Source organism: Bactrocera oleae, chromosome 5 (genome assembly GCF_042242935.1).
Source record: "Bactrocera oleae isolate idBacOlea1 chromosome 5, idBacOlea1, whole genome shotgun sequence".
Lineage (NCBI taxonomy): Eukaryota > Metazoa > Arthropoda > Insecta > Diptera > Tephritidae > Bactrocera > Bactrocera oleae.
The window spans coordinates 50605486-50622363 of NC_091539.1; the positions used below are offsets into that span (position 1 = coordinate 50605486).

At 36.3% G+C, this 16878-nt stretch overlaps 1 protein-coding gene across 1 annotated transcript; it reads right to left on the bottom strand.

Moving 5' to 3' along the window:
* Window positions 1–6005: 6005 nt before the first annotated feature.
* Cyp4g1 (Cytochrome P450 4g1) lies at window positions 6006–15941 on the bottom strand. Its single transcript, XM_036366302.2, has 7 exons — window positions 15542–15941; window positions 14635–15467; window positions 13961–14557; window positions 9077–9356; window positions 8288–9013; window positions 8027–8139; window positions 6006–6708 (listed from the first exon to the last, which is right to left on the bottom strand). Exons 1-7 carry the CDS (start codon window positions 15765–15767, stop codon window positions 6118–6120), a joined length of 3366 nt encoding a protein of 1121 aa, XP_036222195.2. The 5' UTR covers window positions 15768–15941; the 3' UTR covers window positions 6006–6117.
* Window positions 15942–16878: the final 937 nt, after the last annotated feature.

Below are 16878 nucleotides of genomic sequence, written 5' to 3' on the forward strand. Positions count from 1 at the left end.
CGCATTTCCATGGCTGTAAGTATGCGCATAGGCACTTAAGTTACCAGATTTTAATTCTTTTTATTTTATTTTTTTTTTTTGTTTTTGCAAAGCCACCGCCATTTTCACACAATGGCATTAGCATTTTTCAGTTGCTTAAGTACGCAGCACTTAACAGTGTTGTTGCCGCGAAAAGCGCACAGCTTTCGCACCACTTCACTTACACCCGCCGATCAACGATAAATGAAGTGTCAACTTAAGTTAGTGAAAGGCAGCCACACATGCCAACTTAATACCGACGAATTAATGCCCAGATATTGATCAGCAATTGTTTTGCTGTTGTAGTTGCTGCTGCTGTGCGATTTAAGCACGCCATAATGCAAAGTTATCGATTTGCGGTTGCATGCAAAGCAAGTGTGTGAATATACATATGTACTTTATGCACTTGTGTAATGGCGATATGCGCCGCCGATTGAGCCACAGATTGTGGCATGTAAATATTTTGACATCAGCACGGCTTTAGTGTTTGGTCAATTGGTCATTTCAGCTGGTTAAAATTAATTTGTGTTTTTTCTCTTTCTTTTTTTTACCTACCATCGCTGAAGGTATTTCGACTGTTGAAATGAGATGGCGAATCAGCACGCTGATATCTTTCCAGCAGAAGCAGCGTAAAATCTGTAATGTTCATGCTAATTTCGATGATTTCTTTGATAAGTTTGAGGCTGCTGTTTGTTGTCGAAATAAGCGATCAGCACTAATTAGTATGAGTATTTCAGTTTATGCTAGCTTAAGCTGGCTCTAAATAATGTGGATGCTCAATGGTTTCGCTGTGAAACCAATATGGACTTTGATAAAACAATTTTAAAAGTTTTACAAATTTAATTAATTGAAAGATAGAGCTTTTTAATGTTCAGTAAGACCTTTCCAAATAAAACATGTAGCCTTGTGTTGTTGTCAATCTACTATGATCAGATTTTTTTATCTATTTAAAACAACCAATCATTTCAGGCAAGGCAATCTTGTTTACTCATCAAATAGAGTAAGTCATAAGTCTCACAACTTACGTGGAACCACATCAAATACTTGTGGTTATACGTAACTGCGTTATATAATTCGAAACAAATGATCTAAAGATGTTTTTGATGAAACTGTTTTCTTTATTCTAGTATAGCTAACATATAAATTATTTTATGTTTCTGAAGTAATTTCTTAAGGTAAGTGAAATCCATAGAGTTTTCGCCAGATTCGCATTAATAGTTCAGATTACAGGCCTTTAAACTGATTTTCTTTATGTTTTTTGTTTTCAGTTTGAAGCCACGCACGCCTATTACAGGCCGAAGGCTCATCGCACAAAATGGGAAACTCATTATATTCTTGCTATATTCGCTATATCCTTATCATTTAATTATATTGTCTACAGAGACTTTGTTTTCTCAAAAAGTTCCATGAAGCATTATTCTTTCTAGAGAATTCACATATGATCTATAGTAATTAGTCGCGACAGTCGATAGTCAGTTTTTCTGACAGTGTTTTGTTTTTGATACTAAATATTAATACTTCTTTTTTGTCGAAAGAAAGCGCTGGATCTTTGTTAAATAAAAAGCGTATAGTTTCTAGATTATCGATAATTCCCCCAACCCAGAATTTATGTTTCAGAACTGTTTCTCTTTTGAGACATCATCTTTTTTGAGACATCACCTTTCATCCGGAAGACGTCTCACATTTTTTATAGCAAGAAGAGAGATTTCTTATGGTATGCATAGAGTTCTTTCTACAACTTTATGACACTTATTTCGATAATAAAATTTCAATGGAATAATAGAGAAACTAACTGATCCTCCATTGCAAATCACTCCTCTTGGCACAGGAGCTAGTTTAGCTATAGGTAGTAAGAGACCGTTTTCAGGAGCCGAAAATCCTGAATGCAGTTTATATTTTACAACAAATATTGAGAAACGTCTAAAAGGATTTTTTGTTCTTCTTACATTTGTTTGACTCTGGGATAAAGTAGTCTAAATTATTCGAGAGTATTTAAAGATGTAATTTTTTATATGAATTTAAGTTTCAGCTAATGTTGCTCTTATGACTACAAGCACTTAAAAATACTACAATATAATGTGTACTGTTACTTTTATGTAACGAAATTTGTTGATAGAACTCATTCCGTAATCCTTTGACGCCTTCTCTGACAGCTTCAAGTGGTGGCGCAGAACATTTGAAATTTCGTTGATTGATTGATTTGAGTGCCGCTGAATGATGGATTTTCATCAGCTACTTGTAACGTTTTATTTATGAAGTGTTTTACAGCCTTTCGACACATGCTTTCGGGAGCATAAATATGTAAGTGTATCCATTTTTCTGTCTCAATTAAGATTTAAAACTATGCATTGATAAAAAAAAATAGTCGGATTAGCTGAGGATTCGTAAAGTCTGCTTTGATTTTGTTAGATATTCACTTCAGATTTTTGATAAAAAAATGGTTGGGTTCAAAGCTCACATATCTGAGGTTGTGGGTTTAAACTTTTCGCAGCTGCTTATAGAAACAAATGTTTCATAAAAGGTCTATCAAATCATCTAACGATATAAAGGGTGTTTTTTTAGGCATGAGGTTTTAAAGAAAAAACAAAACGCATACAATTTAATGTTATTACCAAGAATTTAGCTTTGCTACAATATAAAAATAAGTATTTGCCATTAGCTTGAATATATTCCCGCCGAGACGCTCAATTTTCGACCACTTAATAATGGTAATAACGCGCCGAATATTATATTCCAAGGAGTCAATCGTGTCGGGCTTATCTGTGTGGACAAACAACTGTACATAACCCCACAAAAAGCAGTGCAGCGGTGTTAAATCGCACAATATCGGAGGCCCACGACGCGAGAGCACTCACCAAAAATTTCGTTCAATAAATTGATTATTTCATTAGCTGTATAGAATGTAGCGCCGTCTTGTTGGAACCAAAGTCGTCCACAGCAAAATCCTCAAATTTGGGCACGAAAAAGAAATTTTTGAAGAAATTTGGACTAATGATTCCTTCTGTCCATAGAGCACATCAAACAGTGACTTTTTGAGGATGTAACCGCGTCTTAACAGTGGCTTGTAGATCCTTCCGCAAAATCTTCCATCAAGTGAATGGACTCATTCGATACTCTACAACACAACAGCAATAGCGTCGTCGGTGCGCACTGTACGACCTCTCTGTGGACAAGCATAACTCATTGGGTTTTCAGTTTGACAAACAGATTGGGCAAAATCGAAAATTTTATTAATTGATGCAAAGTTTTTGTCACATTTCCTTAAAAACAAAAAAAATTGTAAACTTTGGCTGCACCGAAATTATAAACCCTTCACAGGAGCATTTCGTATAGCATAAAGTTGCAAAAAGCAAAATATTTAACCTGATTCTGATAGATCAGGTTATATGACAGTAATATGTTATAGTAGCCCGATCTCCAAATTTCGTGACGATATCTTGTCAAATAAAGAAGTTTTCCATACAAGAACTTGATTTTGATCGTTTGGTTTGTATGACAGCTATATACTATGGCCGTCCGATATCGACGGTTCCAACAAATAATTAGGACTTTGGGGAGTACAGGACGTGCATAAAATTTCCGATCGATATCTCAAAAACTGAGGTACTATTTGGCGTATATATAGACAGAGGAACAGGCGAACAGAGGCACAATCTCCGATGTTGTCTTCTGGGTTTTTCAAAATTCGTGAAAAACTAAATTTATCCTGTTCAGAGTATTATAATTAATATGTTCACTATTCTTCGTTTATAACCTATTTTCCCACTATTTTTTACAATTGTTTTGCTACTTCCATCGTTCGCTACCTTAAGGGGGGGTTAAGGTTTCAAGGTAAAAAAAAAACTTTTTTTGCGAATTTTTTCTTAAATATGGATTGAGTAATTTTATTCGGACCTTTGTACATTATTGAGCATACTTTCGATAATATAGGGTAATTTTTTCATGCAGGAATATTGAAGCATAAGCCGGTAACGGCGCTTCCCCCAGAACGGCTTGAGAAAAAATAATTTGCGGTGTTCGCCATAACTCGGCTGGAAAATATCCGTAAAAAAAACCAAGAAAAATTAGTTAAACTATGATCAAATCTTGCCCCCAACGTTCTCTGATAATTTTTTTTTTTCATTTAAAAATTTTATTTAAAGTGTAAACTGTTATTTTCCACTAAAAATTTTGCCATTTTGGGGGTGGAAAACACCCTTAATGTAAAAAACATTGAGGGCGGTATTTTATATGTCGAAAATGTGTATAAAGTTTGAAATGAATCGGTCAAGTAGTTTCGAAATGACAGTGAACACGGACTTTGAAAAAGTAGTTTTGAGAAAAACGCATCTAAAGTTTATGTACTATTGGTTGGACCATTAAAGGCCAGGAGATTAATAAGAAAATAAATTTAGGAATATTTCCTCAATCGACCTAAAATTTTAAGGACATATTTTTGAATGTTAAACAATAAGATAGAAGAAAAAAAATCGATTTTTCGAAAGTAAAAACCCTAACCCCCCTTAAGCGAACTAAGACGCATTTAACAAACCTAATGTTATTGGCAGGTATCTACAATAACGCTTTCGATACTCTTCAACTGCAAGAAAGGTGAAACTTTAGAAACTATTTCGAATTTCTGTCTAATAAATAGTTTATTTTCGAACCAAACAAGTAATCGAATCCGCAATCAAGTCTCTGCTATAAACCTAATGCTGATTACTTTTATATTTTAGCCTTGTGATAATTCCCATCTCCCCGTCTGACAGCACGTCATACCCTTCTAGCGAAATATTTTTCCTGCTACAAATCTTAAGAGTAAATACGCAATTACATCTCACGGAAATACTATTCTTCATGGATAACTGACTACACAAATCAAAGGATTGAGTGCAACGTATGGATTTGCTTTGACATATCCTAGCGAATAGGCACACATGCTAAAAAAGGAAAGTAAAAAAAAAAAAACAAACAATAAGCAATAAGCAATCAAAGGTTTTCACTTTCTACCAACGAGAGTAATTTCTCTCAGCGCCAATACTTTCACAAATATACATATTTATGTCTGTATATCTGTATATAGATTGTACATTTAAGTATGTGCCATACATACCTCCAAAATAAACGAAAGGAAATGTAAAAGTGGCAAAGACTGAAATTATAAAAGGATTGTATTGCGGAAATGCTTTCATTTTTTTCACAAATGGCCAATGTGCAAAAGGATTTTTAATTTAATCAACTGTGTACATATCCAGATATACACATAAGTACATATGTACACATGTATGTATGTGATAAAATATACATACACACATACGCGTTTATTTACATTGTAAAAAATAAATATCTTCCTACTTCCGTTCGTTTTAACAAGATTAATGAAAGGCTTGCGAAATTGAAAATTCGATTTTCATCGCTTAACGAATTGCCGATAATCTACCGATAATACACAGCAACGCGATTCGCAACGCCGATTTACACATTCGTTTTGCTGGTGTAAACAAGCGCATACATACAGACACATTTGACACCCCCAAAGTGATGGTAACCGAGGAGTAGCAGAGTGAGCATTCATTTCGTTTTCATCCTTCGCTGCTGATAATTCTAATGCCATTAGCGTTGGTTTCCAAGCGACTTCGCAAAATAATAGATTTTCCAACTACCTGTTCAAGAGATTTGAAAATTTTCTCACCTGAGTCTGCGCGGGATGTGAGCATGAAATGCGAGTCGAACTCGATCTGAATGTCTCTTTGTAATTTAATACCGTTGATCATTAAAACGATATGTTGCCGGAAATCACCCTCGCCCACCTTCCAGCGCATATATGCGCTTCGGTTCACAACCATTCGTTTCATTTTCACTTCACATGCTCACATACTTACATACAAACATGCTTATAGCAATCATATTAACTTTTCTTCATGCTAATATTTGCAGAATAAATATTTATGAGAAATACAAATGAAAAGAGATATGCAATATGCATATATACAAAAACAACAATTGAGTATAGACCACTAAAAAATGCAAACCATATTTATATACAATTCAAAGACAACTAAGGTCGATATGATTATTTATAAAGTTGGCAATAAATTAAAACCTTTCTATTTGCGCTCTTTACACCTCACGTCTAGTCAGCACCACCTTGAAGCCATTAGCTAATTTCAAAATAATATCACCTTGCAATTGAAATTGTGTCTCATCCACATTCGAGTGTATTTCAAATTTACGCAACAGCGTCGAGAGTAAAACTTTAAGCATTAGCATGGCATATTTACGTCCAACACAACTGCGTGGACCCGCACTGAAGGGTACATAACTGTAGTAGTGGCGTTTCGACATTTTTTCGGGCAAAAAGTTATCCGGATCGAACTTATCCGGATTCTCATAACAATCAGGTCGCCGATGTACAGCATAGTTAGCCAGCACAACGGTTGTACCCTTCGGTATAGTGTATGGTCCGGAGGCCAGTCGTACGTCTTCATTCACTTTACGCCCTATTACCGGTACTGGTGGGTAGAGACGTAGCGTCTCTTTAATCACACGCTCCAAATACTGCATTTCCAGTGTGTCGGCAAAGGTGCAATCGCGCTCTATGTCATCGGCGAATATTTGTTTTTGTTCCTCGTAAACTCGTGCTTGCACATCTTTATGTATGCCGAGCAGAGAGAGCACGAAACTGGAACCGGCTGAGGTGGTATCGTGACCCTGTTAAATGCAAATAAAAAAATTCTTTGTACTTTAATAATAAGCCGATTTGACGTAAGCATTTTTTTTTTATAAATTAAAAACAAGAAATGCTTGTAATTATAGGGTGTGGAGCATAAGAGGACTCTTAGAGTAATCTTTCGGGACATTTTTGGAAAATATATAATATATAGATTAGATCATATATATATTTACCGACGAATATTTCGCTTTCTTCAAGACAAAAACTTGTATAATCTCATTTTTTTCGAACTGGCATTCCTCAAGAGAGTATATGACGCCATTTGATTTCATCTAATATCAGGAGGAATTAAATAATCAGCATGATTGAGGTTCCGACTTGGTCATACTGGCGTCACAAATATGTGGTTATTTAACAGAGGCTCAGCGCAGGCCATGTAGTACAGTTCCTCACCATTTCTTCTAGCCTTGGCTTGGTCCCGTTATGGTATATTATTGAGGTTAAAAAGCTATGAAAACAAGCGATTTTGGTTCTTTTGGCGATATCTCTACTTTAAAGAGAGACTTTTGCTACATCAAGTCGAGACATTTTGGTAACCGTTTGAAGAATTAAAAACTTTGACCAGAATCCAGAATCTTTAAGATGAAACTTTTGGAGCAAACTTGTAATTGATTTGGATAAATATCTGCACCTTAAACTGTTTTTTCACCATCAAAAAATACTTAAAGTTTTAGGCTTAGTTCCCCGTTTCTTCTGAGATACTGTACAGTTTAATTATAGAAAGCTGAGTACCGCCTTTTTCAAAAGGTTCTCAAAATATGCAATGCTGAATGAAACGACCCGACAGATTTTCACACATCATTTTCCACATATTCATTATATTCGAGGTAGGAGCTTATTGGGTTGGCTTAAATACCATCCCTGTAGAGATGGTTATCTTCGGGTCTCTCATATTTCCAAACGTTACTAAGAGATCCTCATAAGTTGTCGAGATAAGAATTTTCAATCAGAAGTGTGCTTTTTCGATCCAACTTTCCATTTTTAACTACGCTTATTAAAGATCATTAATTTTGATGACATACAAATATCTAGTAGTAATGAGATCAACAGATGGAGAACTCGTATCCACTTTTACTAAAGTTCTAATAGTCTTATTAAACTTAATTCCAATACAATTATAGATAATTTCATTAAAGAAGAAACTGAATGGATAGGCAGACTTCGTAAAATACCGAACCAGATTAAATTTGATCAGACCGTATATTCGACGTATATAACTCGTGATTCTCATCATGTTATATTAATAATCTCATTCTTGCTAATTGAATGGTGTTTAAACAAAAAAACAAATCATACCTCAAACATAATCGTGTTTACTTCATCCATTACATCCTTCTCCGTCCACGCAATATCCGGATTCTTCGTCATCTCCACCATCGCATCTAAGAAAGCCAAACGACGCTTAGCACCTGTACAAAATAAAAAAACAAAAAAATAAACAAATATAATAAATTAGCTACACTTTTCTTCGACAATTGTATTAATGATATTGATACATTAGCAAACATTTTCATTCAAGTACGAAAATGTACGATGCTTAATTGCAATCAATCTTACCCACATCACTCTCTTCATCGATTTCATCCAAATCGTCACGCAGTCCTTCCTTCTTTCTAACGCTCGCCTGCGCATTTACTCCATCCTGTTGATCCAACACGCCATCTGTTTCCATATTGAAATTTTCACGCCGCTCCGTGATGACACGCCTCGTTAACGCCAAGATAATGTTCATCATTTTATCGCATCGCTGACGCAGTTGTGTCCATTGATAAACGAAATCGAAGCGATAATGCGCCTTGACCTGGCGCTTCTGTATGATATCGCACATTTCCAGCACTGCTTCTGCATATCTAGCACATTCACTGCCAGGGGGTAACTGTCTCATGCCCATCGCAGTGCTAAGCAGTATCTCCACCGTAGTCTGACTCATATGTTCGTGCACATCGAACTCACGTCCCAAATATTTTGTTTCTAATCTGTTGGCGATTTTTTTCGAGTGTTGCACAAAAGTCGGCACGAAACTCTTCAATATGCTTTGATGGAAAGTAGGTACGATCATTTTGCGATGTAGACGCCAATGGTCGCCCTTGCTAATGAGTAGACCATCACCGAACCATGGCTGAAAGAATCTGTACTCATTGGACTTTTCCAAATGTACGGAGCTGTTGAGTATGATTTCAAAGTCCGCGGGATTCGTCAGGAAGACTACCATTAAATTGAAAAAACAACCGCGGACTGTCTCACCATAGTATTTCAAGTATATTAGTGCTTTTACTACCATTTCTGAAGATGAAAGAAACAAAAAATTCCTATATTTTTTGCTACACACTAAAACTTATCACTCACCGGTGGGTGTAAGGCCCAACACCAAATGCGCATTGCCGACCAACGGCAGTACCGGCGGTCCAGGTATACTTTTCAGCTTCTTATAAGCATCGGTATTGCGAAACCAAATATCATATAGCACTAACGCCAACAATGCGCCAATCAAACTAATATAAAAAGGACTCGACAGGATGTGCGCCTTTGTTCCAGTAATATGTGGTGTTGCCGTTGCGTTTATGTAGTCCATACTGCTCTTAGCTACTGCACTTCTGCCTCTACTGCGAAGAACTGTTTGCCTAGTCTAAATGTTTCTACACTTTTAATGCATCTAGAAGTTTTCCACCGGTTGAGAAAGTGTGACTACGTAAATGCATATTGATTTATTTTAGTGAACTCTCTTCGCCTATAAAAATAGCCTATTTGAAGGTAAACATTTCGCAAACATAAATATATAAATTATAGTTCCACAGTGTCTATACCCGCACTCCGAATGACGTATTTGTTTCATTGTACAAATTTGCAATGCATAATAACTGCATATGTCATGAGGTTTAGTGGCTTTTGTGATGGCTCGCGACCGGTCGTTGTGGTGTAGCTGTGGTTAAAGTTGCGCACTGCCAGTACTCAAGAACTTGATTAGAAACCTTGTTTTGTTTTATTCCCTAAACATTGTATTTTAAATTTGGTACAAAGTTTGTAACACCCTATATTATATATATATACATATATGTTTATATATAAATGATCAGCGTGACGAGCTGAGTCGATTTAGACATGTTCGTCTGTACAACTGTCTGTCCGTTAGTCCGTCTGCCTGTAGATACGCGAAATAGCCCTTCAATATTTGAGATACTGAAACTTTGTACATGTTCTTTTCTTCTCTAGAAGCTGCTCGGAAGCCCCGCTATCGGATTGCTATAAGTGATAGCTGACATACAAACTCACACACATACGATCACAATTAAGTTCTTGCTTGACAATTTGTTAATTTGATGATAACTTTACGAAATTTGCTGCCGATTATTTTCCAAGGCAGCGCTACAATCTCCGAGCACATCGTTTAGATCGGAACAACGTATCAAACATATATCTGCATTCTAACTGATCGATCATAATTAAAATGAAGGTATTCATAGAAAATTCGATTTCCTTAACCTTAATTCGACTTGAAGATTGTTTATGTCAAATAACGAGGCAAGAAAGAACCAGCAAAACGGTTGCCGTTGGATGTAAACTGTAGGCCGGTTACGTTTTAAGATTTAGTTATACATATCGTGGCTCTAAGAAATGCACCTGTGAGAGAGAGATTCAGTGCAGCCGAAGTTAACGTTTTTCTTATATTAATCTAAGCGTGCTCCAAGGTATCAAGAGTCGATCACACTGATACAATTATATTATTGTGAGAAAATTTTCAGCAATTTTTGCAATTGAAACTGATTCTTTTTCATTGAACTATAAAACTCAAAAGAAAAAAACAAATTTGCTTAAAAATTTGTCAAACTTCAACCGTTAATATCTTCTAAATTTATCAATTTCCTACAAAATTCTTGAAACGAAATATGTTTTCAAGTAGTTGGATACGAGATATGAATTTTTCCATCCGATAATAAGAAAAAAAATAGAAAACCGTTAAGCGGAGTACTTTTCCGTTACAATTAAGAGCTCATACTTGGAGAGCGTTTCTCAGAAGTGGCTACCAACCAATTTTTTTGGAGTTTCAAGCGAAAAAAAACATTTTTGACAAACCCTAATATTGAGGTTGGTTGAAAAGTTACTAGCTCTCACCAAGAAATAGCACTACTAGCTACGAGTTGGTACATCTGTCGTGCGAACACACGCAAAATTACAAGTCATTCTGTCAATTAACTCTTTGTTTACAAGCCATTTTTCGATTAGATTCTTTGTTTTGAAAGGTTTAAAAGAAAAGAAAATTTATGAATAATTGTTGGATAGTGTATAAGGAGTCCTCAGCTTTAAAACGCACCGTTGAATTTTGGTCTGGTGAATTCAAACGTGGTCGCACTAGGCTTGAAGACGACCAAAAACCGCAATCACACCAAAAATCAATGAGCAATTTCAAAATATTGTTAGTGAAGATCCCAATTTGACTAAGCGTGAAATTGCTAATGCCATAGGCATCTCAAACAAACGAGTACTTCATATTTTACTAGGAGATTTACATATGAAAAAGCTGTTTGGAAAATTAGTGTCGCACCTGTTAACAATTCAACAAAAACTGGATCGAAAACAAATTTCTCAGCATAATTTTTTAAGCACAATAAACTCGATTTCTTGAATCGTTTTATAATTATGAGTGAGACTTGGATCTACCATTATGATTCTAAATTGAAACAAGAACGTTCACGGTGGAACCAGTGGACTGAAGCTGGTTGTTCAGCTCCAAAACGAGTAAAGTCACAACAATCAGCAAAGAAGATTATGGCATCAGTTTTTTCGGATGCAAAAGGAATTTGTTTATTGATTGTCTGCAGAAAGGTAAAACAATCAACTCTGAATATTATTGCAGCCTTTTGGATCAGCTGGATGAAAAAATTCGTGAAAAAAGACGTGGTTTACAGCACAAAAAAATCATTTTTCATCCAGACAATGCATCTGCTCACAAAGGTGTTTTAACAATAACAAAATTCAACGAACTAAAGCACGAATTGCTTGAGCATCCAACGTATTCACCAGATTTGGCTACCAGCGACTACTACCTTTTCAGTAACCCGAAACAATTCCTTCGTGGAAAGCGTTTTCGTCGAAGGAAGAAGCTATTACAGCCGCAGACGCGTATTTTACAGAGCTTCCAGAAAGTCATTGAGGGATGGTATACAATTATTGGAGGATAATTGGCATAAGCGTATTAAAGTTAAGGGAGATTATATTGAATAAAAAAATATATTTCGTAACAAAATTTTTTTCATTTCAAGCGCAAAAACTTTTCAACCAACCTGTATATGTATCTTACTGTTATAATACGAGTATAAAGAACTCCGTCGTCATAAAGTTCGCGGAAACTGCAACAATTCCAGCTTAACAGTTATCAAGTTCTATCATGGCGTTTTCAAGATGGACGATTTCCAAAATTAAACACTATAGAAACTTGACAAAAGTTTTGAAACGAATTATAATCATACGTTAATTTTTGAAAGTAAATGAAACACACAGATCTTTCACGTATTATAGAAAACTTTATTGATGTTGACATCGTGGTATATGATTTCTATTTTTTCCTCATTAAATTCTAATTCTCATTTGTGCGCCATCTACTTGTGATATCTGCTATAACTTAAGCTGAGTATAATTAATAGGGTGGTTCAAATGCCATTAGTACTACGTTACTAAAGAAAATTAAATATCTGGAAATTTAAAGAACACAAAAAATAAATACTATATTGCAAAGTTGGAAATCTCCTTATCTTTAGTATACCTAATTAGAAAATTGCTTGACAAGAAAAGCTACAAAAGGATAGTTGGTTTATGAGGATTGAAGCTAGCGTTAGGAGAAGATGTTTTGTTTCAACCTGTAAGCGGTCAAGCTTGATCTGAACTCGACCGAAAAGCAGATGAGCCCAAACAAAATTGAAGCCTTAATGTTGAAGCCTGCATTGATCTGCTCTCCTTTCTTTGTGCTCAGCTAGAACATTTATTGTTCACCTTTTCAGCATTCCATAGTTTTAAGCCAAACTGAGCTTGTGGAGGTATGTTGCTAATCACATTGATTCTAATAGTAATTTGACTCAGCGGCCTTGCCTGCATTTTGGTCAAAATTTTTTTCATCTAAGTATTGTCGGTAATTTTCATAATTATATGCATTATTGTGAAGACCAGAGTATAGTTCAATTGTTTTTACCTTAATTTTTGGATTGCACCAAAATAGTAAAAAAGTCAATCTATGTTATACTTCCGAAGAAGCTAATGAAAAGGATTCACCTAATTTCTTAAGTTCTTTTCTTTTGTGGAATGTTTACAGAGTAAAGCATTCTCTTTATGATCAACGAAATCGGGTAAAGTTTCCACCGAGTTAAACCAGCTTTCAATGAGTTAAACTGCTTCGAAGTGACCCTTGGACTACTGAATTTTTTCTAAAATTCATTTGTAACGACCTCTTAGCTGTTTAACCATATAAACATCGGAGCTTATTTCCATTAACTTCCAAAAATATACGTGAGTCCATATCTGCATGGCTATTTAGGGTCATCGAAAAGGCACGGGTGTCTTATCCCAATTTTGATCTACGAAGAATTAGTATTATTAGCAGATCTTCTAGATAAATTTTAGTTACAAAATTCTACCATATCTAGCGTGGGTCATGCTTTCGTAATATTCATTGTAGACGACCTACAGGTCTTGTGGGTTCTAAGTTCCACACAAACGAACTGCTAATGAATATGCAATTGCTTTATATTTTATTCATTATATGGTCTGATTTAGAAATGAATCCAACTCATGAAACTTTGGCCGCGTCGCAGAAGTAAATTAAAGGCAAAATAAATTTCCATTTTTTCAGCTTTCTACTGCGCTTGCGTTTTATTATTCTAATTGTTTTTGGTTAGTTTTGACTCTCCACACTTAACACTAGGGTTAGTTAATTTGTGAATTTGTTTGGTTAAAAATATTAAATGTAAAGCCTTGATAAGCCTTCCCCATCAAAAAAAAATCCGTTAATTTCACTGATCACAATTGGCTTCGTTTCCTAACATCTCCTCACGACCATTACGCCGCCTACGTTCTCTAAAAGTTTGGCTTATCTGAAAATATATTTCTTTTGGAAGATAGACTACTTAAAATAAGAAAAAATATTTGCATTCTTCTAAGGCTAATTATAATTTAATTCGTCATAGGTATTAGATCAAAAATTAAGAAGAAGAAAAGAAATTAGAATTCTTCATCACTCATTTACGCCACAACCGGTTGACGTTTCTGCAGCACTACATTGAAACCGTTCTCCAATTTCAAAATAATATCGGCCTGCAACTTCCAATCCGCCTCGGTCTCATTGCAGTGTATCGTGTAATTACGAATGATGGTGGAGAGCAACACCTTCAGCTTCAACATGGCGTACTTACGACCGACGCAACTACGTGGACCGGCGCTGAACGGAATGAAACTGTAGTAGTGACGTTTGGCCATGCGTTCGGGCAAGAAGTTGTCGGGATCGAACTTGTCAGGATTGGCATAAATGTCGGGACGTCGGTGTACGCGATATTGCAGTACGACCACAGTAGTGCCCTTTGGCACAACATAAGGACCAGATGCCAATTTTACATCGCTGTCGACGCGACGTGCAATCAACGGTACTGGTGGGTACATACGTAGTGTCTCCATAATGACACGTTCCAAATATTTCATCTCCATGGTATCGTTAAAGGTGCAGTCACGCAAGAAGTTATCGCCAAAGATGGCCTTTTGCTCGGCTAAGACCTTCTCTTGCACATCTTTATGCATGCCCATCATGCAGAGCGCAAAGCTGGAACCAGCAGAAGTGGTATCGTGACCCTATAACGATTGAATCGAAATTTTAACGAAATCATTTTTATAGTTTACATCATTATATAGAATATAGTTATAGTTACCTCAAACATAATCGTGTTCACCTCATCCATAATATCCTTCTCGTTCCACTCGATCTCGGGATTCTTAGCCATCTCTACCATGGCGTCCAACAGTGCCAGCCGACGTTTAGCGCCCACATCATTCTCGTCGATATCATCCAAATCGTCACGCAGTCCACCGACCTTTTTAGCCGCCGCTTTCTTTGCCGTCTCATCGACCTCTTCAACAATAGCATTACCCTCCGCATTGTAGTTAGCCTTGCGATCCATGACGACACGCTTGGTCATGCCCAAGATAATGTTCATCATCTTATCGCCCTTTTGACGCATTTTCGTCATATTGTAAATGGAGTCCAAACGATACAACACTTTCACTTGTCGCTTGTGTATGATATCACACATATCTACGACGGCCTTGGCATATTCGAAACTCTTATTACCTTCCGGTATCTTCTTTACACCCATAGCGGTGCTGAGCAAGATCTCCACAGTGGTTTGTGACATATAATCGTGAATATCAAATTCCTTACCTACTTCTTTAGCCATACGTTCCACAACATTTTTGGAGTGTTGCACAAAAGTCGGCACAAAGCTCTTCAAAATGCTCTGATGGAAAGTCGGTGCAATCATTTTGCGATGGTGACGCCAGTGATTACCGCTGCTAATGAGCAGACCATCGCCGAACCATGGTTTGAAGTAACGGTACTCTTCAGATTTATCCAAATGATTATTGCTGCTCAAGATGATCTCAATATCATTGGGATTTGTGAGGAATATCAGCAGCACATGACCCAACGCAGCACGTAATGTTTCACCATACTGTTCCAAGTAGGTATTACCCTTGGCGACAATTTCTACAAATACGAAAGATGAAAATCGTAGAGTTTTCGAAACTAAATTTAATTACAAAAGCTTTCCAGTTACCCACCTGCATTCGAACAACCCAACACCAAATGAGCATTACCCAAAACGGGCAGCTCTGGTGGACTGGGTATATTCTTCGTCATACGAAATTCGCGCGAACTGCGACGCCAGTACTCGTACAAGGCCGCAATCAACACTACACCAATCAACGAAGTCCACAAGGCGCCCAAACCACCGCTGGCCGATGCCTGCGTAATGGCCTCTTGCACTGTCTCTGTTGCAGCCGACATTTTCTTTGTTCACTTTGCACAATTAACCTTTTGCACCGTTAATCCCAATGGGTTATATGGAATTCCTTATTCCGATATAACTGTGTGCCACTGCTGTCTCTTGTAGGTATTTTCTTAAACAAATTTTGCCGTTCTGAAGCACGGTCAACACTGAACTGAATGGAACCAGGGACGTGTATGCAATTTTATGGTTTCGAAATGAAATAGTAATTTTCCAATTTACAAATATTTTAATCAATTCATTGAGTCGATTTTAATTAGGAAGACAGTTTTACGAAATGGATTTGCATTTATAATACGAAGAAAGGTGAAGGAGGGATATTGTTTCTAAGCATATAAACTTCAACTTTTGTTCTTGTTACAAGCACTTATTTATATAAGTCTACTTATGTACATACAGGTATATATAGAACTCATGTACTTAGATACATATTGAACATAGAATCTAAAATGCGAAATGCAAACTAGTGCATGCTCGTGCTCTATATTGTGTACACTGACCGTTTGAAAATTGTATAATAGAACAAACTTAAATCATGATATGTACCCCTTTGACTAACCCTGAAAGTCGCTGATAACTGATAACATGGAAAACGACCTTAGCTCTTTCGAGACAAAGTCCACATTCCGTCTTAGAACCTCGTAGAAGTCAGTAACGAGATAGATGGCTGTGAATGAGTAATCAGACCCAAAGATGCGCAGTTTCATGGTGTGGTATCATTTGTACTCCTAACTTGGAAAGCCTCTGAAAACTGATATTATGAAAATCTTCGTACTGTTGGCTCTTTCGAGACAAAGTCCACTTCCAGACTTACATCTTAGAAAAAAAAAGTTGGTAAAGAGAAGATGGTAGACAGCAGATTTACAGTTTCTCTTACTACTTATAAAGCGATTATTCATATTGTGGTTTCCCATTTGAGAACTCAAAAAAGTTTATATAATTTAAAGAGGTTGAGAAACCCAGCTCCCTCTCAGAAGAAATATACCTAGTTAATATAATATAAAATATAAAGGAGTTGTGAATGATCTAATAATCAATAAATAATTTGGCAGTTTCTTCTACTTCTTATTGAGTAAACACAAAACTGTTTAAAAATAGATCTGCTATACC

Excerpts from the sequence above, each read along its gene's own strand:
- Cyp4g1 (XM_036366302.2), bottom strand. The coding sequence starts at position 15,767 with ATGTCGGCTGCAACAGAGACAGTGCAAGAGGCCATTACGCAGGCATCG. Across the intron at positions 14,558-14,634 it reads TGAACACGATTATGTTTGAG|GGTCACGATACCACTTCTGC; the intron begins GTAACTATAACT and ends CAATCGTTATAG. Across the intron at positions 6,709-8,026 it reads TAAACACGATTATGTTTGAG|GGTCACGATACCACCTCAGC; the intron begins GTATGATTTGTT and ends TGCATTTAACAG.